This window comes from Sinocyclocheilus anshuiensis, unplaced genomic scaffold, assembly GCF_001515605.1.
Source record: "Sinocyclocheilus anshuiensis isolate Anshui unplaced genomic scaffold, SAMN03320099.WGS_v1.1 scaffold24, whole genome shotgun sequence".
NCBI lineage: Eukaryota > Metazoa > Chordata > Actinopteri > Cypriniformes > Cyprinidae > Sinocyclocheilus > Sinocyclocheilus anshuiensis.
In genome coordinates this window covers 665,610-689,666 of record NW_015557090.1, presented here as the reverse complement: position 1 = coordinate 689,666, position 24,057 = coordinate 665,610, and the positions used below count along the sequence as shown (strand labels likewise).

Genomic DNA, 24,057 nt, shown 5'->3' with positions numbered 1-24,057 from the left:
CCTGCACTCCCCAAAGAGGACATCTTTGAGGGCAAGCTCCCGTTCGCTGACGAACCGGACGGATCCGGCGACGATGCCTTACTCCAGTCCATCCTCCTGGACATGTGTGAAAGAGCGGCCCCTCGCCTCAACATTGAGTGGCTCAATTGAGGGATATTTATGATGGGAAGCTGTTGGGACCCCCTCCCGGCCCGAGGAAACAACTCTTCCCTGTCCTCCTAGCTTATGCCAAGCACATGAAACATTACTAGGGTGATCCGCTCAACCACAAACACGGTCTTGAGGGCCTCGAGGTTAAGCATATGGCAGCCATCGATCACCAGGCACCTTTGCCCCGTCCAGGGTGGGTTGCTCGCCCTCCCGAAGCTGGTCTTGCCCAACAAAATGGACCATTTTTCTGCCTCAGTTCACCAGGTTGCTTACAAGTCCTCAGCCTTGACTGTCAGGGCACTCAATGTCACCTCCCTCCTCTCTGCTTACCAGGCAGAGCTTTTGGACAACTTAGGACAACAGCTGGATAAGGCATCGCCTTCGCCAACCCTGTGGAAATAGATCGTCACGGTGAACGAACTCGTCCTTCATAATGCACGTCAGGTCATCCAAGCCAGCGGGTGCTCCATGGCGCTTTCTGTGGTGGGAGAGTGTGTGCTCAGGCTTGACCTGTCGGGCCTCACTGACAGTGAGAAGAGGCGCATAACAGGCACCCCGGTAGAGCCCGTCCAGGCTCTCTTTGGCCCCACCATGACATCGATGCAGCAACGATGCAATGACAAGAAGGAGGAGAATGAGGCTTTCAAGTTATGCCTTCCCAGGAAGGCGGCTCCACGCCAAGTGCCCCCTGCATTTGCCTAACTCCCCGTAACGGGACTACAATTCCAATAGGGCAAGGATAGGCCCCGCAACAGACCCCCTCCACAGCAGAGTAGCCCACCCTTTGCAAAGCCCTGGGAGAAAGCCCTGACGAAAAGTGCACAAGCACCCCTCACCCAAATAATAAAGGCTTCAGCCGCTGTGTTCCCCCACACAAAACACAAGACACATTAAAACAAATGAATCAAATGAATTAATTTCAGAGATAACTTCTCTCTAAACCTCTGCATGTCGCCCTTAGTCCACTAGATTGCATCATTGTATCACAACGGAGTTATCTCTTCTCATACAGAAGAGAGCTTCGCTCACATTCTGAAAGACGGTTTACTCCTGTTATTTCCTAGTTCCAAAGAAGGACAGTTCTCTCCATCCTATTCTGGATCCCAGAGTGTTGAACAAACATTTGAGGAAATACAATTTCAAAATGTTAACACGGTTCTCTTACGTTCAGTAATTCAGAATGATTGGTTCACATCGAACGATCTGAGAGATGCTTTTTTCCACGTAAGCATTTATCCTCTGTACAGGCAATTATTTTTACCTACCAAGGCGTGTGCTACGAATTCACAGTTCTCCCCTTTGGGCTCGCTCTCAGCAGAGATTCTTACAAGGGTTAAGATTCTTGAAGGCAGACATACTAACATAGCTGCTAAAGAATTGTGCTACACTAGTACCTTCAATAAATTGTTCTCCCAACAAGAACTCTGGTCAAGCTTACATACTTTATGTATTAGAGAATCTAATACATTGGTGAGCCACCCAAACCACTGCTCACCCAAATACAGCAAAATATAACATAGACGATTGGCTGATTATAGGCGATTCACGAGAGAAACTGATGCAAAACACTGACTGTGTGCTCGCTCATGTCACAGTGCTCAGTTTCAGAGTGAATGTGAGCAAGAGCAATTTCACTCCTGCCCAGAATTAGATATTTCTGGGTCTGGAGCTAAATTACATTACAATGCGCGTGTGCCTGTCGCAAGAACGCATTCTCTCCTTCATGAATTGCCTCGCACAGTTCAGGGAAAGAGCAAGGGTACAGTTTTGCACGTCTCAGACTACAGGCTCTTATGGCTTCGGCTGTCCCTGTCCTGCCTCTGGGCCTTCTGAGAATGAGAGTGTTCATTAAGTGGGTTTTATCTATTCATCTCAGCCCATTATGCAATCTCTGCCGCTCTGTCACAGTGACGCGCTCATGCACAGCAGCGCTGCGCCACTGGAGAAATGCAGTGTTTTACACTCAGGGGACCCCCCTCGGGGGCCATCGAGTTGCGAAAATGGTAACAACATATGCGTCCTTAACAGGATGGGGAGCTACCCAGGAGGGCACAACAGTGAACGGTGCATGGCCGAGCACACTCCACTCAGCCCACATAAATTATTTGGAGCTCTTTACTGTTTGGAAGGATCTGAAACATTTTCTGCCCCTCCTGCAGGGGCATCACATGCTGGTGCTTTGCGACAACACCACAGCCGCGGCACATATCAACCGCCAAGAGGGGATGCATTTCACAAAGATTCATGCTCTAGTTCACAAGCTGTTAGTATGGAGCAGATGGCACTTTCTGTTGTTACGGGTGACCCATGTCCCGGGCATTCTGAACAGAGGCACAGACCTTTTGTCAAGGGGGAACCCACTTTACGGAGAATGGCGCCTTCATTCCCAGATAGTGGGTATGCTGTGGAAGAGGTTCAGCCAGGTGGCCGTCGATCTCTTTGCCTCGAGCAAAAACGGCCATTGTCCTATGTTCTTCTCACTATGGGATGAGGATGCCCCCTCGACGTGGACACACTGGCCCACCCATGGCCCAATGTGCTGCTCTGCGCAATTCCTCCGTTCTGCCTAATAACTCCTACTCTGGTCAGGGTGAAAGAACAAAGCCTGATCCTGATTTTAATAGCACCCAGATGACCCAAATCCCCATGGCTGGCAGAGATCATCCCTCTTCTGTATGCCCAGCCATGGCCCCTCCCACTATGCACGGACCTCCTGTCCCAAGCAAAAGGGGAAATCTATCATCCTTACCTGGACAGGGTGGCCCCTGGGCCTAGCTGGTGAGAGGGCAAACTTAAACACATTGGGACTCCCCTCACGTGTTGTTGGTACTGTTCAGAATGCTAGAGCCTCTTCTACACACTCCCTTTATGATTGGAAGTGGCGTGTGTTTGAGGAGTGGTGCGAGGGGCGCCAGCTGATATCATATCAGTGCTCAGTGGCTGACATTTTGGGTATTTTTGCAAGACCTTAACGATGGTGGAAAATCTTTTTCCACTATTAAGGTCTACTTAATGGCTATCGCTGCATATCATGTTGATGCCACTACGGTGGGGCAACACCCCCTTATTCGTAGATTTATGAAGGGCGCCCACTGCTCCCTTCCAGTCACTAGAAGAGCAGTTCCAGAATGGGACCTCTACTCTCCAGCCCCTGGGAGATGTCTCCCTTAAGCTTCTGTCTTTCAAGACAGCTCTACTCCTGGCCTTGGCGTCAGCCAAACATGTCAGTGATTTGCACGCACTCTCTGTTCATCCCTCGTGCACTAACTACATTATTACCTGAAGCTCCTTTATGGCTAATGTCAAAATTGTAATTGCACGATGTGCAAAATGCAGGATTTAATGTAAAATGTTTTCCAAAGGTTTGCAGGTCTGCACTCAGTCACCCACATCTTTAACCACGTTTTTGGTTCAGTTCGGTTCTGATGACTTGGCACATCAGAGTATTTTTTTGTGATTTCAAATGCTATTTAAAAAAAAACTCCAGTACACTTTGGTACACTGTAGAAAAAGAGTTATTTCAAACACTTGACTGATGTTGCAGAGTCAAAACATGTTATAATGTTCTCTTGTGTTGAACAAAAGGTTTAGATTACAAGGGAAGATGTTTGGCATGTGTTACTCTTTCAAATGCACGTTATAAACGGGGAGGCATTTCCTCATCTCAGCGTGTAGACTCACAGGCACACAAACAGCCAATTCAGATAAAACGCAAAACTAAATTTTAAACGAAAAAAAAAAAACTAAATAATGACTTCTGTGCTGTCCTCACTTAAGAAATCAGATGGCAGGAGTGGAAGGGGGATCGAGCAGGATTTTGTGTTGCTGTCAATCCTCCCTGCTTGTTATTTGGGGAATGAACCCAGTACTCTGCTTGGTCAAACTCTTCTTCTTTTGCTGTTGCATGATTTGAGTACTGTGCGTGGACCGAGGTGTCACCAGGTTTTTGCATAGTTTAGAGTGACAAAACGTACCAGCGTACTTTGAGGTCAAAATGCATACCCACTACGCAAAATGCGCACAGGTTAGCGGGTCTGCATGTGTATAAAACAGCTACCCCAAAAGTACTTTTAGTATCTTTAAAAAAAACGAAGATTTGCAAGGTCACTGATTTACCTGCATCTGCAACATGCTCGCACCCGGAAAAACTGCAAATCAATTTACATTAATGTTCTGACTTTTTTTTTTTAATTCGGTCTCCATGCTGGGAACATGTAAGTAGTAGCAATAAACTGTACATGTTATCATGATTAATTATAAATAGTAAGAGAAATGTGAGATTTGCCTTTCATTTGTCCTGTATCAGCTTATTTCTCAAGCAAACGAGTTAAGAAAAATTACAATTACAACCTGAAACGGTACTTTATTCATAGGAAGTCATCCCTCGCTCACTTAAGCGGCCAACAGGCTTAACATCCTCAGTGAATCTTGTATTAAAGAAGCTCTTATGAAAACGACATTAAGCAAAATGCCAATAGCCAACTGCATTACATAAACTGCGATGCACAATTCAAAGACTGTGTACAAAAGTAAAATGCTGTTCATAAGTTAAGTCTGAAAAGGAATTAATACTGATAATGCAACAAAAATCACTAAAACATCTTCCCAATATGAGAAATCACAGTACTTTGCTGGAAGTACTCATTTGATTTACTGTACTTAGCAAATGGGTACCAATTCATAGTTCATGGCATGGCAATGCATTTCATTCGAAGACAAAAAGAAAAGTAATGCTTGACAGAGAAATTTAAATATACAACACTTTGCTACAAACTGATTCTCAGAAACCTGGAAATATGGTCAAAGAAAACCAAACAATGAGGAACCAAAAGGTGATAGGAAGAAAAACATTTGTACATTTTGGCTCAATGATCCCTTTAACAGTGACAATACAGAACTTGTGTGTCAGAGTCAAAGATGACTTGTTCGTTTTCGTAAAGTGTGTTTACTAGAATCCTAGAGCTAAAAATTGAAACGAAATAAATGCAAGTCTGAGAATATGGTAAACGTAGTAGACCCGAGTTTCTAATGCAGAACTAGGTGTATAAAATACCTCATTACAGTGTGCCTTTTAGTGCAAGCCAGCAAATATGCTCAATTGAACAGGAGGTATAATAAGATAGCACCCAAGCAAACAATGCTTCTCTATGCAGTCTTTCCTGTTGGCCGAATCACAGAGTGTGGCTGGTTTGAACAGCCAAACCAGTAGATCAAATACATCTAATTTATAATTCATTTCTGTTTTTCTTTTTTTTTTCATAGAAAATATAAATATCCCTGAATGAAACTGATTCACAGTATATTGAGGACTCCAGTGCTACTACCATCGTTTTTATGTTGGGACAATCAAGTGTGTCTTCAAGGTCTCCAGTTAGTGTCTCTTGCATGGCTCAACCGTCCAAGTCCTTCATTCGCTGTCTTGGTAATTCACAGTCCGCTTGCCTCCGTTTCTGGTCCGGATGCGTGTGGCTCTTCGAGGTTTCCCATATGACACGTCGCTATCCTCATCGGGAACACCCCTCTGATGTTTCCTGGAGCATGCGGTTCCTCTGTCACGATTTCTTAGCCTTCTCTTTGGACTGCTCTGTGCACCTGAGCTGGCGTCTGATTCAGACTCCCCAGACTCTTTGCTCTCAGAGTTGCTTCCGTCATCATCGCTGGCACCGTCACTGCTTGCTTCCTTGCTTTCGCTTTGCTTCCGTTGTTGCCGGGTCTCTTTGGGAAGCTTCTCCTGAGACCATTGCTCCCGACCATTCACCGATTTGCACCTAGTTTCAGAGTCACTCTCAGAGTCCGTCGAGCCCCTGAAGCGCTTTGCATGCTTTCTTTGAGGTGTCATGCACTCGTTTCCATCACTGGTCCTACTACTTTTGTTGTCTGTGTCTTCAGACTCTGAGGAGCCACCACGTTTTCTTTTGGAGTTACCGCCTGATGGTTTTCTTGCCTGGCAGTTGGCCCGCTCCTTGCTCTTTCCATTCTTCGATTGCATCTCCATCTCAGGACTGAATTCTTCATCCGAGTCCTCCATAATGTAGCTCTTCTTGGGAAGAATTCTAAGAGAGATTCCTTTGGATGCAACTGTAAGGCAAGGCTTCCTCCTCAGATGTGTCTTCTTGTCATCCTCTGATGCATCGCTCTTTTGCCATTCATCAGAGGAAGTATCCTCCTTTTTCCTCCCTCTTCGGTCTACCTTCTCTTCACTTTCCGAACTGGAGGCATCCGACCTTACTTCAAGCTTCTTTTTGCAAGCGTTGGACACACACCGTCTGTTTCTGAGCGACCTTCTTTCTTCGCCATCACTTTGATTCTCTTTGTCTTCTGATTTAATTCTCTTCCTGTGAGCAACAGATTTTTCTGAAACATCACTGGGCTCCTCTGAGTCCTGGGTGGTTGACGTTAATGCATCTATGGCTGAGGTTTTTTTGCGGGTAACTTGCCGTTTTGTGGCAGAAACGTGTTCTTGGCTTTCTGATGGTGCTTTACTCCTCTTCAGCTCTTTTGCATCCACCTTCCTTCCGTTTTGATAAGGGTGCTTTTGAGTTCTGGGCACCTCAACATCCTCATCAGAACTCTTTTCAGAATCCTGCTTGCTTGGCCGATTTTTCTGACGTCGGTCTCTGGAGCAATTTTCTTCTTCAGCATCAGTGTCATTCAATTTTTTTATTTTACTGACAGCAGCTTTTGCGGTCTTCCTGGTGGACTTCCGCCTGACTATGAGATCCTCGTCAGACTCCTCATTCACACTTTCATTCTGACTCTCCCCATCATCTGTGTTGTCCTCACTTTCCACTTGTTGCCGTTTAGTGCTTTGTCCATTAATGAAAGGAGACGTTTCTAAAAGTGGAAATACAGAAATAAGAAAGTACAGTCTACAACTTCCTCTTTACAATATTGAAATGCACCTTTCTTTAGTGTCAGTGACCCATTAATGCTTAATGTTAATGGCCCATTCTTTATTTTATAGAGGAATTGACTAGATTGTGGAAAGGAGGTTAAACTTTTATCTAGTAGGTTTTTCACATTTTTCCCCCATGTAGGCCTATTTTGCCATTTTTTTCACCATTGCATTAATTAAATAGCCAAAATTTGCTTTTTACTGTTTTGTCCTGCTTTTCAAATAAAAAATCAATTACAAAAGAACAATTTAAAAATATTTACTTAACATTTTTTTTTTTACATTCTAGCAGATATTATACCAACAAAGCACAATTTAACTTAAAATCAATAAGTTGCTGAGCAGAAAAGACTTATTTTAAAACATTAGAATATATTACAGATACTATGTACATAGAACACTGTGTGAATGTTATAATAAATGTATTAATAGAGCTGTTGTAGGGTAATTATTATTATCATTATTATTGTCTTACTTTTTTATTTTATTTTACAGAAGGACAGTAAAATGACAATCTTTGATCGCGTTAGTCATTGTTCGGTACATATTATTCTGCCTTTTCGCTTATTTGGCCGAACACTGAAAGAGGTTTTTTTTGCTATTTTCGTCTGAATAATTTCGGTTGCCGAATATTCGGTGCATCCCTAGTAATTTCACAAAGATAAAGTCAGAGCACTCGATTTTGCTTTAAATACTGAAATTATACAATGAAATTGAAATCAAAACTGCTCATTCTACATGTGTATTATCTTTGTTATTATTAAAATGCAGTGGTTGCCTCGAATTTCAAATGCCTACAGATATTTTTTGTTTATTAAATATGTTTAGATGTTGTTGAAGAAGCAACAGCCTGTTTTTGCAAAAACAGTTTCATGGCCGGTAAAGAATATTTATGGCCAGTAAATTTTCTCAAGTCACTGGCCATTGGCCTGTATGGCAGATAGGCCCTGCTTGCAAGTGTAGAAATTAGGACAAAAAGTATTATAATTTATATACTGTAAAGTAAAATAATATACCTATGACATTTTTTGTTTTAATTTATTTTGCAGTGCAACTGTTTTATAATATATGGCTATCTCTGTACTACTACTACTACTATTACTACTAATAATAATAATAATATAAAATTACATTATTATTATTACATTTTAATTTGTTTGGCTTCTTAAAATTCCAGTGTGGAAGTAATTTAGACTGAGACACTATATCACAATTAAAAAGAGGGTTGAGTCCCCCTTTAAAATTCAGGTAGTCAATTCACCGACTTTTCTCTTTAAGTTTGCACACTGAACATGTGTTGGAGCTCTTAATTTTGAACTCTCAAAGTGCACCAGATAAATGAATTTAACTTGAAAATGTACAAAATTTTCTTCCGGGGGGCATGCCCCTGGACCCCCAGAGAGGAACCAAGGTCCACCCACCACAGTTTCACAAAATCTTGTGGGTAACACTGCTTAATGATAACAAATTGTGCAAAACCAGGAATGTGTAGATGAATAAAATCTGGATTTCATGCTGATTATAGGGCTCAACAGTTCAACGATGGTTGGGATTCTACCAAACGCACCCTTTTTCTCTGCTGATCGTCTACATGGTCTGCGCCCAGCAGTTCTACTCTCCACTTTGCTTTGAGAAGATGAATCACTGTCAGCGCTGCCATCACTTTTCTCTTCTTCACTGGCTGAAACATCACTTTCATTTGACACTGTGAGAAGAACAATAACAATAAAAGGAGGGAATGCACATTTAAGTTACATAAAAAAAAAAAATTCTCCTTTTTACACAATTTCAATTTAAGCTGTGTAGATGTTTATACCTTCTTCCTCTTCTTCTGAATCAGAACTGCTCTGAATAACAGCAGAGCGTTTGCTAGCACGGGTTGCAGGTCGGGTACTGCCACCATGCCCCTCCTCAGAGCCTTCATCGTCTTCCAGGGCATCCATGAGTTTCATCTTACTGACTGCTGCCATGGCGGTCTTGCGGGTCCTCGGCCGGCGACTGACAGATGATGATGACTCGTTTTCTGAGGCGTCAGAGTCTTGCGATAGCTCTTGGTCAGAATCGTTGCAGGGTCGTGGTCTCTGACGCTCGTGTGACCTGCTGTTCCCATTTATCTTGGCATGGCCCTCTAATATACATAAGGCAAATGGTACATAAGCATCCATAAGGCAAGGACACAGGGCAAAGATACATAAGGTAAACGGTAATTTGTGACCCTGGACCACAAAACCAGTCATATGTAGCACGGGTAAATTTGTAGCAATAGCCAAAAATGCATTGTATGGGTTTATCTCTGCCAAATATTGTCCTATCCTAATAAACCATACATCAATGGGAAGCTTATTTATTCAGCTTTCAGATCATTTATAAATTTCAATTTTAAAACCTGACCCTTATGACTGGTTTTGTGGTCCAGGGTCACATTTATGTAATGGTTCAAAAGTTGTAATGTCATTTTCCACTAGCTGAAAGTGCTTGAAATTTCTACGAACCACAAACAATCATACTTTATCATAAACTTTTTGTCTAAAGGGTCCCACCATGTCTCCTTTTTCCTCCATTATTCTGGGCAGCTCTTCTTGTGGCTCTAGTCTCTCGTCTGAAGACACAAGACAAGGATGAAGGTTCCTCATCCTCTTCCGACTGACTCCGAGATTGCTTGCTGTCATGATCAGACCCTATATCAACAGCACAATCCATCTTTAGCACCTAGCAGTCATTCTAGTTTGCCATGTAATAAAAGGAATAGTTTACACTTTAATCAGGGATTGACCTATAATCAGTTTTACCAGTATTTACAATTTTCTACTTAACTAATTGTTGTCTTTAATATCTGGTCAAATGATAAACCGCTACACCTGGTGGGTCTCTAAAGAATAGTGCCCATTTAAAGCACTGTTCATTCAACAGAAAAAAAAAACACTGGTTGAAGTACTTTCCCCACTTCTTAAAACCAAGTTGAATGCTTCACTCACAACTCAGACTAATCTGGGTTTTTTTCCAAGTCTGCTCATAAAGACCACTTTTATTGCTTTTGTGTCCTTTTTTGAAGATTAAAAGCTTCATACATTTCTAATTTTGTGTTCCACAGAACAAATGAGATCAAACAGTTTTAGAACATCTTCACATGAATGAGCAGTTCACTTTAAAATAAAAGTGAATTGAAATGAACACTTCGGTGGTGTTGTTAGGCACAATGTGCAGCAACGGAGCACCTTATATTTTAATACCAGAAACAAACCATTTTCATGAGTTGTCTGTCTTACCGGATGAAGATGAGCCACTCCGTCTGAAGATATCCTTGGCTTCATTGACTCTGCGGCGCTCTGGTCCAGACACTTTGGCTGAGGTAGATTTGGCTGTAGACTGTTCTGTATTTTCCTGAGTTTTTATAGTAGCCCTCTTTTGACTAGGGTCAAGAGGAAAAAAAAGACAGATTTGTTTTTGAATGCACACTATTAATGAGAAAAAAATATAGAATAAGAAAGAACAGCAACAACAGAGGCAGGGAGATCCGGCATACCGTGTGGATCCTTGTCTTGAAGGAGCTGACTCCTGATGCTGCAACTTCTTCCTGAATCTCTGACTGCGTCGCAGCTTCAAGCTACTTTTGACAGCAGTCTTATAGTCAGAAATGATTTTGCTTATACTCTCCTCGAAAAATGCTGACAGTCGCAAAGTCATGCTGTAAATCTGTCAAATCAAACAGCACAAGAACATCAATGTGTCTTCAAGAATTAAGCACAAATGCAAGAAGAAAGAAGTAAAGGCAGAAAGAGACAAGATTATCCAAGACATGAATGCATTACCTTTGACCGTTTGTTTGGCGTGTAGGCTTTAGCATTGGCAAAAATAAGCCTGGTGTCCTTGCAAAGATCTATTGGATTTTCATAGCGGTCTTCTTCAAGAGTCTGCCGCACAGTTCCAAGGTCCATAGGGGTGTCGATAATATTACAGTAATCCTGGAGACACAAAGATGACACATTACCAATACCAAACCATTATTAACTACTGTTGAAGATGCATCATTTAAAAAAATAAAAATCTACAAAATATATACACTTCCTGCTTCTATTGACGATGCTTGATCCCACCTTTAAATCTGCTCCACACCTCCAGATTAAGACAGATAGCCACTTCCCTAACATTATTCCACTGATTGTTTTTTGGATACTCACTGGATATTCTCTCTGATTTACAGGATCCCGGAAAGGCTCTGAATCCTCACACTCAAACATGTAGTCCAATAAACGTTTGCAGTGGTCCTTCCATGCGTCCCTGTCCTGCACAACCTCCTGTGATGGCTGACAAAATCAAAGGGCAGATACTAGAATAATCAACAATGTAACATGATCTCTCTATTGACATTTTTACAAATGTGCAGTATATGCCATCATTCCACCCAGAAATTGCTATTACAGTACCTTGTACTGTTATATTTATAGATCTTACACTACCTGGCGAAGTCGTCGTACTGCAGAGGTTCCAGGTGCATCAATGTCATCCATGTCCTGAAAGCCACATCCGAATCAATCTCAGGTTTTCCAGAAAAGGCAAAGAAAATACAGGTGGAACAAATTCACTCACCTCATCTTCAGAGTACTCCATGTTTTCAATGGCATTGTAGATCTCCATAATATCTGTACAGTGAGGTTTACTGTGGCCAGGGAGAAAAAAAAAAAAGAAACAAAAAAAGTTCTTTAAATTACAGAGCAAAACATAAATATCACAAAGGGATCTTCACTAAAGACCAACCTTATGAACTTCAGAAGAACATTTGTTATGATTTTTGCAGACTGTGCAATCTTGCTGCGGGGCTCATTGAAAGTCTTGGCATTTTGTTCAATGTGTTTTACATCCCAGATCAGTGCAGACAATCTCCTAAAAACCCCAGGACATGTTAAAACACACCAAAAATAGACACAGACTAATGACCTAAAAAAAAAAATAATAATAATAAAACTAAACCATTCAAACTCTCATTCACTCAGACTCATTCCATTTTCTTTCTTTGGAACATAAGCTATTTTGAAGAATGATCAAACTGCTCTTTTCCGTACAAAACAATTATCATAACAGAAGTGAGTCTAATGGGGTTAACATGCATGCATGTTCAAGCTTCTACAAAAACAACAAAGTTTCTTCTTGCATGTTAAGCAAGTACAGTCGAGTTGCCAGTGACAATATTTGATGATTGATCAATGTTTATATGAATAAAACCCTTAATTTTATATGAATAAAAGCCTAAATTAAATCTGTTCATATAAAGTGTCTCTTCAACAGATCTGAATTAAACCACTCAATTCATTTAGATTGCTTGAACTTTTTGAGTCAAAATCTTGGTGGTATGGACTTTCAATTGAGGGACAGAAATCTCTCAGGTTTAATTAAAATAAATAAATAAATAAATAAATAATCATTTATTTCTCGAAAATGAATGAATGTCGTATGGGTTATATGGAAAAGAGCAGCATGAACATTCTTCAAAATTTCTACTTTTGTGTGCCATGAAAAAGACTTTCATACAGGCTTGGGGATGTTATGGGGATGAGTGAATGGTGAGCATTTTTATTTTTAGGTGGACTACACCTATTAAGCTACAAACCTGTAGAAGTTGTGCTTGAGCCGCAGTTTGATGGTGTTAAGGTCGGTGGGATATGCAATGACAGCACAATATGTAGGATACTGAATGAGGTCGACCGGACCAGAGAAAGGTGCTGCAATATCTGTCGAAAAGGACAGAAATTGACACTTCATATGTCAGAGGGTCACATTTAACGGGTTAGTTCACAGAAAAGTGATATTTTCTGTCATTATTTATTCACCCTCATGTCCATCATTGATCTTTGGAACACAATGGGCTACTGTCAAAATCAGCTAAAAGGGGAGTCCTTTCTCTACATAATCCATTCCCAATTTGAAGAAAATGTTTGTTTGTCTAAGAGGACCATACTGTATACTACCGTATACTGTTTCAGGAATGACAAACGAGAGTGTAAAAAAACTACACTAAATTGTTCTGATTGACAGTGGATGCAATGAACTATCTGACAAGCCAATGTCAAAAATAAACGTGCATTTAGTGATTCAGACAAAATTCAGAGTAACAAAACTACAGCAGCAAGTCTGTATTGGCTGAATGTATTTAGCAGCTTTTACAGTTAAAGATAAAACTTAAAAAATATATAGTTTTTAAATTAAATCGTAAAATATTTAAAGCATTATTATTTAATTTGTATACCATTAATAATGAACTTATTTAATTTGTAGTTAACTAGTTAAGTATTTAAATAATTAACCTTTCTAGGCTGTTGGCGTCTGGGCTTAATTATTTATTTGTTTTTTAAATGACATGAGACTCTGTGACTTTCTGCACTTGCTATATTTTATTCTTCAGTACAGTATTAAAATGTGTTACAATAGTCATTTTATAATAAATCCAAAAGCAAAACGTGGAAAAACTAGGGAGTTGAAATGGCAATTGTGCTAATGAGTCATCCTCTGCTGCCATCTACTGGTTATAAGAGCAATTTCATGTCATTTTCATCTTAAAAGTCTTAGTTTTCCACCAGGAGACACATTTTACCAATACCATTATGATGTCATTTACGAGATAGCATCGCTAGCATCTAAATGTAAAATTATGTGTCTAGGCATTCTCCTGGGATTTCCAGGGTCAGCATATAAAATTATATGTTAAATAACATGAAACTATGTTAATGCTGCTTTCATTATTTACGGTGTTGCAATTATTTTGTTTCTCAGTTTCTGAAAAGAACGAGGCAGGAGAGGTTTCTGTGAAGGTCTCAAGAGTCTCTACTTATATACAGCACACCATCTAATGACGTTTCACTGGAAGTTTACAAGCTGGCTTTTCTTTATGCGGAAGTTCTAAAGAACGCTCCGTGCATATGCTCCATTGACAATTTTTATTTTCAATTTTGTCCATACATTGAAAGTCTACATAATCCTAAATAAATAAATATGGATTACTTCTACAAAATGTCTTTATGAAATTTTTGAAGTCTTTGAAGAAAAAGTTCTTAAGATGTACAAAACTCACAGGGTTGGAATGGCATTAGGGTAAGAAAAAAAAAAAAAAGGGATCTATCCCTTTAAGTCCAAGTGGCCAAAGAAAGGGGCGGGGGGGATAAAATAGGATAACGCACCCACAGTCACAAGCTGTTCTATGCCTGCAATGATACGAGCAGTCTCTTGGTTTCGACCCTTGTTCTCCCATTCACCCTCCTGAGGTTTATACAGGATATCCATCATCTCCTCATCTGTCACTGGCACTCCTGCACTCCCCGACTCCGGCTGTTCAGCTGCAGAGACCCAATAAACAGACCACTTGCTTTATTAAAAACACAACGACAAACTGCCTTTCTGTTAGAAATGGAGTAAACAAACAAACTCTGCATATTTAGTGCAAAGACTGCTGATATGCAAATTAATGCACTGTGTATCAGGTTTAAGATAATGCTTCAGTGGTCAGCAGTACCGTTTTCAGGAATAGCCTCCACATCCCATGGACTCAGCTTTTCTGTCTCACCATTGTCCCACCTGCAAAAACATGAAGTTAAAAACAGCCCATGCAAAAGGACTAGAGCACACCATCCAATAATTCAGTTAAGGCTTACTTGACTTTGAAGCACTGAAAAAGGCTGTCGGGATATTCGGACTGATATGGTTCCTGACAAACTATGGTCCCAAACCACCAGGCGTCATCGATCACAGAGCGAAACCGATCATCTACAGAAATCAAAGCACAAAAACCAGGACAGACATGACACAATGTTTTATTTCTGTAGAAGACTGAATGATTGAATTTTGATGCAGGGTACCAAAATAAACTCTCCCGACTCTACTCTCAGGTTATGCCTCCAAACTTACTAGATCTCCATGCTCTGTTCCGTGCCTCGCCGTAGCTTTGACGCAGCACAAGAAAATCAATTACATCTGGCATATCATGATATCTAAAAAAAAATAATAAAAAAATACAACAGCACCAACATTTTTACATTTGCTTAGAAATCTACAAGAAGAAGCATCTTTGCCAATCTTACATTTATTTAAATTTCAAGTCATATCTTGCCAACTTACTTTATTGAAAAGGATCGGTCTGTAATCTTGCCTGTTCCAGGGTCAATCTGGGTCAGTTTCAGACAGCACAGGGTTGGAGGGGACACTTCATACTTGATCCCTGTTATTTGAACAAACTCTTGGTCCTGGTAGAAACACATGATTTATGCCAAACATGCTTAAAACATTAAAAGTTAGGTGAGTTGCATGTATTGTTTAAAAGAATGTTCAAGGTTAAATACAACAAATACAAGTGTTTGGGAACTTAATCGTGTGAAACAGTTCTGGGAGGTCTTTTTGATGATAAACTTTGGCTCAGGCATTTCAGATCATGACTGGTATTAGTTTAGCTATCAATGTTTTTTTGACCAAATTGTTTTTTTGCAATATGCCAAAATTCCAATAGATCCAAGATATGGATCAAAACATAGCTACTGACATGTGACATTTGTATGTATGCATACTGTTAAGATTAGATCAATGCTACGTTTTACAAAGCACTAAGGGATGCATCTGATAAGAACGAATGTGAGTGTCTGTAACACCCAGGACTGTTTTGATCTTACTCTTAACTCCATCTTTTTCCATGGCTGTCTGTCGAGGTTAATGGGATACAGGTTAGTCCTACAAACTGCATCCAGATATGCCTCATGACCCTGACGAAAATAGATTATCTGTGCACAGATAAAAATAAATAAGTAAATAAATACTTTTTATTGGATTTAGACATGGATAAATTAATACAGATTAGATGAGAGAAAACTTATTCTGTACCTCGTCTCCCATTTGAGGGACGAAGGGGGACTTTCGGGGAATGACGTCAGTAATCCATGCTGAGGGACGGAACTCATTTGAGATCTCTCTATTAATGGGCGGTCTCGGTTTTGGTTGCTAAGGACAACGAATTGAAAAAAAAGAAGGGCATTAAAACTTCCATTTTTTCTAAGAACAAAGACCAAAATCAAGTGCTAGCAATAATAAAAATGTCTCTCCAAAGTTACAACTATGGATTGGGGGGGGGACTTCAGTACCAAGGTGATTTAAAAGGACCATATAAGAATTTATAATAGTGACAGTAATGTCTGTGCAGTACACCTTTGGCGTTTGGCTTTTGGCTTTCTTGTGCTTTCGGGGGGAAGACATCTGCTCCTCTTCATCTATGGTTTGCTCCTCATCCGCTATGTCTTCGTCCTCCTCATCCTCTTCCTCAGAGCTGCTGATCCTGCGGCTTGCGCGTCGTCGAGAAGACGGGGAGGCAGGTGGTCTCAAACTTATTCCGGCGTCTGCCATCCAGTCGGAATAATCACTGGAGGAGTGGCTTCAGGTATGAACAAAGACACATGTAAATCTTTCCTCATGAATATGTTCGAGATGGCAACATGAAAAAATAAACTATAAAGAAGAATTAACAGTTAAAAGTGTAGCTTATCATTTCTGCATTACCAGCAGGACCAAACAGAATTCCAAAAATAAGGACAGTTTCCGAGTGAACCGTTTGACCGAAACAATGACAGAGATATCAGATTATTACAGTGATAAATTATCAACAGGACATGAACACTTCAGTTAGACTCCAACCGCTTGCCTGTTTGCAATGATTTTTGAGTACGAGTAAAAAAGGCTGTTGCAGGCATGTGAAAATTTTTATCTGATAATTTCTACTTTCAATTTTAATTAATTTACTGTGCACTATTATTGGAAACAAATTGCAATTCAACTTGGTGCCGCAAGTGGCAGATATTACACACTTCTTTTTTAAAATGATTATTATGGTGGCAGTACCTTGAGCTATCACTCCTCCATTCCTCTTCATCCTCAATAGACGAATCAACGTCACTGCCCAAAATTTCACTGCCCTACACCGTTAACACACATATAAGTATTTACACGTATGATATGGCATAACAGTATTTTAAAAAGCGAATTAACACAAACACTGAACCTCAGAAGACGCCGTTTCCTCCCCCTCCTCACATGAGAACTCGATGTACTCTTCAGCTAGACTCTCTTTACGCCCCTGATTCTTCTGCCGCTTGCGTGACTGTGTACGTTTGAGGCACAGCTCTTCGTCATCAGAATCATCCTATGGGCAGAACAGGATGTTTACACAGTGCTGACATCAACACCCATAATTGTAGTTCATAAGTCGGTAGAACCCTACCCTGAAGCTGGCGTGGGTCACTCTCCTCCTCTTGGTGTTGTAAAGGGTGACTTCCTCCTCGCCCTTAGATATTCTGAATGACTCCTGCACCCTAAATGAACAAGCCATCAAGTAAATCTGTTCTCTAGATCCAGAGTGCAGGGTGTTTTTGCATACTCAAGGAACCTCATCCATAACATCTAAAGACCAACCGATAACTGTCATGTTTGCTTTCCGATAACCAACTATTTAGAAAACTGAAAATGTAAGATTTTTTAATAAAAACATTACTGTCACAATACAACACACATGTACAAGTAGGCATTAAGAATGACATACAGCTTTTCCATTTAAATATTATCAGTAAAGTGACAAATGCATTAACACAAATATATCCATTAACACTTTAAGTAGCTCAGTGACAGTAAAGACATTTATAATATTACAAAAGCTTTCCATTTCAGCTAAATGTTGTTCTTTTGAACTTTCTATTCAAAGAATCCTGAAAAAAAAATTGTACATAACTGTTTTCAACATTGATAATAAATGTTTCTTGAGCAGCAACACTAAGTAGCTCAATAACTTTTAGCTACATATAAAAATATATTAATCCAAATTTCATGACCATACATTCAACATACTTTGAAGCTTAAAGGATTAGTTCACTTTCAAATTAAAATGTCCTGATAATTTACTCACCCCATGTCATCCAAGGTGTTTACGTCTTTCTTCAGTCGAAAAGAAATGAAGGTTTTTGAAACATTCCAGGATTATTCTCCTTATAGTGGACTTCAAAATTACAGTTTCAGTGCAGCTTCAAAGGGCTCTACAAGATACCAGACGATGAATAAGGGTCTTATCTAGCGAAACGATTGGTGATTTTCTAAAACAAAACAAAAAAAAGTATATGCTTTATAAGCAGAAATGTGCGCCTTGCACTGCTCTGCGATGCGCGTCCATGACTTCCCGTAATATGTAATTACGTTGAAAAGGTCACTCTTGACGTAGGCGGAAGTACAGACTCAGTCAGTGTTTACAAATGTAGAGGAGGAGGACCGTTCAAAAGTTGTTGTATGTTCAATGACACATATTCGTACTGACTCAGTCAGTGTTTACAAATGTGGAGAAGGAGGACCGTTCAAAAGTTGTTGTATGTTCAATGACACGTATTCAAATGTCTTTGTGTCAGTTTATCGTTTAAAATGGTCACTTCGTGTGCGTATCCTGGATGTTTAAATTTTTTTAAATCTAACTTCCGCCTACGTCAAGCGTGACCTTTTCAACGTAATTACGTATTATGTGAAATCATGGACACGCGTCGCAGAGCAGTGCAAGGTAGGGCTGTCAAAATGACTGAAAAACTAAATTCGAATTTAACTTAAATATTATCAGAATTCGAATTATATTAGAATTTAAAAGGCATAATGGCAATATGGCTCACTAGAGCTGTCAAAATGACTGAATAACTAAATTCGAATTTTCCACTTAAATATGATCAAAATTCGAATTATATTCGAATTTAAAAGGCATAATTTCAGTTAGGGGTAAAAAAAAGCTTTTGGCTTCTCTCCTGAGGCCACAAGAGGGCTCATTGAGCAAACTATTATGCACGTTTCTTCAAAGCGTAATAAAATAACATGACTATCTTTGAAAAAAAGTGCATAATGTTTAAAATAATGTTTATAAACCATATATAAATAATAAAGTTGCTTAAACAATTAGAAAAAAAAAAACAGCACCATGCATGTATGTATAGTTTAATACAAAGGACCGAAAACCAATCACAAAAAGTAGGCTACTTTCTTCATTTAAATACATGAGATGCAACGTTTTTGCATTCGAATGTGGATTTTTTTTTTTTTAATTCAACGAATATTCGAAATTCGTATTTTTTTTGACAGCCCTAGTGCAAGGTGCACATTTCTGTTTATAAAGCATATACTTTTTTTTTGTTTTAGAAAATGACCGATCGTTTCACTAGATAAGACCCTTATTCATCGTCTGGTATCGTGTAGAGCTCTTTGAAGCTGCACTGAAACTGTAATTTTGACCTTCAACCGTTTGGTAGCCGTTGAAGTCCACTATAAGGAGAATAATCCTGGAATGTTTTCATCAAAAACCTTAATTTCTTTTCGACTGAAGAAAGAAGGACGTAAACATCTTGGATGACATGGGGTGAGTAAATTATCAGGAAATTTAAATTTGAAAGTTAACTAATCCTTTACTGTAATAATGTTTGTTCTTGTTATTAATGAAAGCTACTATTGTTAATACATATTCTATATGGTGCACATAAACGACTTCATATTGTATATTAAAGATGTCTAAGCAGTACTTCAAGTTATTCTAAACCTTGCATATAACGTTAGATTGGTGGTTCTCAAGCTTTTTGATTCCAATTGTTCTCTTTTTTCATTTTTATTTTTTCATCACAAAAATTGGTAAAGCTTTTAATCACAGCACATTACCATATTAACACGGTCCTGAATTAAATGACAAACTTAAGTGTTGTCCATGTAAATACTGCTTGACTTCCTTCTCCCTGACATGTGGGTCAGAAACAAAGTTGTGCAGCATGTTTTATTTACGGGGTAACCATATTATTTCAGCCTCTCTCAAAGCGCCACCTACTGTCAAAGTAAATTAGCATTTTCATGTTGGGGTTTACATCAGAGCACAAGCCTCTTTCACGCAGCATACAGTGTTGTTATATTGAAAAGGTTAATGGAAAAGAATAATTGAATTCTAGATATCTACATTTGTAATATGGTATCTAGAATTATTTATGGTATTTTGTGGCTGTGATAACAATACTTTTAAAGGGTTAGTTCACCCAAAAATGAAAATTAGCCCATGAATTACTCACCCTCAAGGCATCCTAGGTGTATATGACTTTCTTCTTTTAGACGAATCCAGTCGGAGTTATATTAAAAATTGTCTTTATTCTTTCAAGCTGTTTAATGGCAGTCAGTGGGTGTTGCAGTGCATCAGTCCAAAAGAAGTTAAATAAAGCGCACCCATCCATAATAAAAAGTGCCTCACACCTAGGATGGCTTGAGGGTGAGTAAATAATGGGCTAATTTTCATTTTTGGGTGAACTATCCCTTTAATGTTCATTACCACAATATATAATTTCCGAAGACCAGCATGTGTAATGTGTATACAGATAACATAATTGAAAAAAAACAAAAAAAACATTAAATAATAAAATTCACCTGTAGCCACTTGTTGTAAGCTCAGGCACCACCACCCTGCGTCTCCAGGCCTGAAGGTCCCTCTCTGTGGCCATCTGACTGCGTGGAGCATTCTGGTGCATCTGCCGGACTCCCTCTACCTGTCCACTGCGCCGTAAACCCACATTAGGTGGAGACTGAACCTCCATGCGCTCGTTCAGCGACACTGTGCAATCAAACACAGCTATATTAGATGAAACTTTGTGGGGCTTCAACTGCAAATGCACAGATATGGATGTCGCTCTAAGACTACATGCTAAAGGAGTTCAATGTGTAGGCACCTCTGCGGGGAGTTCCGGGCTCTGGTACACGGGCAGGAACGCCACCCTCTGCCTGAGCTGCAACCGGTCCATCCTGGTGCTGCTGAAGCTGGCGGATGGCAAAATCCAAGGCGCTGTGACGAACCTCCTCGCCCTCTGCAGACTGCTGACTGATCACCTGCTCCACGACCTCACCATCACCTGAAACATTTTCAAAGGGCGCAAATTTTTTTTCTCAGTGATGCACCAAATGTTTGGCAACTGGAAACATTTGGCTGGACGATAGGTGTGCGCGAAAATGAAAAAAAAACAAAAAAAAAGATCTCAATATTTTCTGGAATTTTGTTGATAATTAGACAATATTTTGCTAAGCGTGTTATTGTGCTGCATATGTGAGTCATTGAGTCATTCATTCAACCGATTCAAAACCGGTTCAAACGGCTTATTGATTCAGTAATGAAACACCATCGTGTGTTGCTCAGAGACACAAAACATTGCTTAGAACTATTTTCGTTCTTGAAATACATTTTAGACACAACAGGTCTTGTTTTTGCTGTAAGTCACTTAATATTAACTTTGTTTATGGAACTGTTCATCAATATCACATTTGCAATCGTGCAGATATTTGGAGAAAAACGTCACTCGTTGTGTGCTATCAGATGATATAAATATAAAAGACATAGAAAAAGAAATATTTGCCCCCTCTCGAATTTTGGGAGAATTCTAAATGCATTTTAATAGACTAAGGCCACGTTCATATTGCGTTTACATGCACAACTTTTGTTTCAATTGGACTGAATTCATTCCGAATGATGAATCTGAATGTAGTGTTTACATGAACGCTAAATAAAGTGATCGGGTAGATGTGCGCATTTATGTGTCACAAGCTTTGACATGCGCACACTGCACGAATATTGAGAGTTTCCCGCATAATTAGCTTGTGTAGTAGAGGCACATACAGCAGTCCTCAATATTTTGACTCCTTTTTTCGACGAAAATTAAAAGAAATTTTGGTATAGTATTTATTTTTTAAAATACATTTTTAGTCTCGTCTTTTTTCGTCAACGATATTGCATGTTGATTACGGCTAGGTTGACACAAATTTCATGATTCAATTCGATTCTCATTCACAAGCTTGCGATTCAATATCGATTATTTTGGATATCAAGGTACACATGCCAAATTTTCTCAAGGAAAAAAAATTCTTAACTAATGCTGTAAAATATACATGAGAGTCAGTTGGTAGGCTACTACATTACTATAATATTGAAGGTTAAAACTGATTGATTTTTTAGGCTATACAACCGTTTAAATTACACTTAAGTTTTTAATAATAAAAAGTTACAATTAGGCCTACATAATAATATTTCTACTTCAATTCTTTTTTTTTATTATATATAAACATCTGGCTGTCATAAAAAATATAAATGAAACATTGAAGAACAGTGAAAATTATAATGAATATATTATATGGTGCATGCATTTAGCAAAATGCCCCTTTCTACAGTTTATTTTTTTATCTGACTAATGAGTTGATGGTCACCGAATATGTTTTTCTGAGGTAAATGTGACGTTACGTGACATATAAGTCGTTATATTGACATCTTTGCGCGACTGAAACACTGATTGAGCGATTACATGAGACAGACACAGATTGTAAAGTTGTACTCTTTCTTTTAACTTGCCTTCGGATGTTTAGTCATGTTTATTTTGTGCCGAAACTGGTATTAACGTGGAGGAGATGATTAGTTCACGTGCGCTACGCACTGCCGCTTTTATTGAACTGAGGCACTACAGCGATCTGTCACTCCACATTAAACAGCGCCAAAACGGCATTTATTGCATGAATACTGCAATACAATGGACATAAATTTTAATCTGAGATTTTGTTTCATATTAAAAGTACCAAAGCACAATGCTTATTGCGATTTATTGGATGGGAGGTGCCCTTCAATGTTCCGTCCATTACCTGAAAACAGGCTAGACTAATCGATTCTTGGGATTTAAGAATCGATATCGTTCCGTAAAAATGAGAATCGATTAAAATTGAGATATCGATATTTTTTACCCAGCCCTAATGTTGATATAGTCAATTATCGTTTATTGTCTATTGTCAATAGAATGTGGACTCATACACATGGTTTATTTTACCTCATCTAGTGTACTGATTTATTATAGGCTATTTAATATATAAATTAATATCAAATACTTAGATATGCACACTTTCGGTCTACTTTATGAAAACTGGCAAAAACAAAAATTTTAACAGTAAAATTCCTAATAGTAATTCCAATAATTCCAAATTGCAATAATGTTTCTTTATTAAAGGGGTGATATGATGCGATTTCATGTTTTCCTTTGTCTTTGGAGTGTTAAAAGCTGTTCGTGCATACAGAAGATCCGTAAAGTAGCAAAGATTAAAGTCTCAAACCCAAAGAGATATTCTTTATAAAAGTGAATGCTTATCCACGCCCTCCTAAAACACCTCGTTCAAACACGCCTTCAAATATCAACGTCACTGTGTGGGAAGATTTGCATAACACTGCCCGAATGTATATGCAAAGAAAGAAGGCATAACTTTTATTCTCGCTGTAGTATTGTTGCCACCGCAACCATGTCGTTGAGATGCTGTGTTTCGTTGCGAAAGCCAAACTACTTTGTTTGGCCTTCCAAAAGAGGACACAACTAGAAATCAGTGGTTACGTTTTATTTACAACACAGTTCCAGAACAGTACGACCCAAATATTCATATGTGTGCAGGAAAATTTACGGAGGAAAGTTTCCTGGACCTGATAAGGGGCGTAACATTTCCGTCACATGCTTGAGGTATTCAGCCAATCACAACTAGTGCTGTGTTCGATACATCGATACGACGATGTATCGTCACAGAGATTTGACGATACGAGTATCGATACAGCTGGCCCTGTATCAATATTGTGGCACGTGTGCAGCAGTGGACCGCACTTAATTTGAATACAAGAACAACGTTTAAAATTGAGCAGAAAAGTGCAAGGTTTCTAAAAAATAATGAATAGAGCATAATATATATATTAACAAGGTTTAATCTGGCCGCAGAGGAACACAACTGGGTTGCCTGATATAAAGAGACGTAATCCCCGAAACAGAGCCTCCCACTTGCGCAATACAGAAATATCTGCTAAATGTGCTACTTATCTTTGTCAACCTGGCAACCATGCACTCTCTCTCCACTGTGGATAAACGAGCTTGCTTTCTGAAAACACCGGTTTTAGTTTTAGCTTGCAGTTTAGCGATCTCCACTTCAATATTCTATTCTCA

General features: G+C 39.3%; 1 protein-coding gene across 3 annotated transcripts in view; it reads right to left on the bottom strand.

The window, feature by feature from the left end:
- Window positions 1–4,496: 4,496 nt before the first annotated feature.
- Window positions 4,497–24,057, bottom strand: part of LOC107677081 (bromodomain and WD repeat-containing protein 3-like) — a 41,672-nt gene continuing 22,111 nt past the window's right edge. For all 3 annotated transcript variants that reach the window (XM_016471868.1, XM_016471867.1, XM_016471866.1), the window contains exons 18-42: window positions 20,782–20,961; window positions 20,483–20,666; window positions 17,289–17,379; window positions 17,070–17,210; window positions 16,910–16,983; window positions 16,223–16,445; window positions 15,902–16,018; window positions 15,694–15,801; window positions 15,149–15,273; window positions 14,939–15,021; window positions 14,686–14,797; window positions 14,547–14,608; window positions 14,215–14,370; window positions 12,651–12,771; window positions 11,801–11,926; window positions 11,633–11,702; window positions 11,503–11,556; window positions 11,224–11,349; window positions 10,855–11,007; window positions 10,569–10,738; window positions 10,312–10,454; window positions 9,586–9,723; window positions 8,862–9,173; window positions 8,613–8,750; window positions 4,497–6,984 (exon numbers count right to left, since the gene is read on the bottom strand). In XM_016471868.1, coding sequence (XP_016327354.1) covers window positions 5,558–6,984; window positions 8,613–8,750; window positions 8,862–9,173; window positions 9,586–9,723; window positions 10,312–10,454; window positions 10,569–10,738; window positions 10,855–11,007; window positions 11,224–11,349; window positions 11,503–11,556; window positions 11,633–11,702; window positions 11,801–11,926; window positions 12,651–12,771; window positions 14,215–14,370; window positions 14,547–14,608; window positions 14,686–14,797; window positions 14,939–15,021; window positions 15,149–15,273; window positions 15,694–15,801; window positions 15,902–16,018; window positions 16,223–16,445; window positions 16,910–16,983; window positions 17,070–17,210; window positions 17,289–17,379; window positions 20,483–20,666; window positions 20,782–20,961 — 4,634 coding nt within the window. In that variant the 3' untranslated portion in view covers window positions 4,497–5,557. The remainder of the gene's footprint in view (window positions 6,985–8,612; window positions 8,751–8,861; window positions 9,174–9,585; window positions 9,724–10,311; window positions 10,455–10,568; window positions 10,739–10,854; window positions 11,008–11,223; window positions 11,350–11,502; window positions 11,557–11,632; window positions 11,703–11,800; window positions 11,927–12,650; window positions 12,772–14,214; window positions 14,371–14,546; window positions 14,609–14,685; window positions 14,798–14,938; window positions 15,022–15,148; window positions 15,274–15,693; window positions 15,802–15,901; window positions 16,019–16,222; window positions 16,446–16,909; window positions 16,984–17,069; window positions 17,211–17,288; window positions 17,380–20,482; window positions 20,667–20,781; window positions 20,962–24,057) is intronic.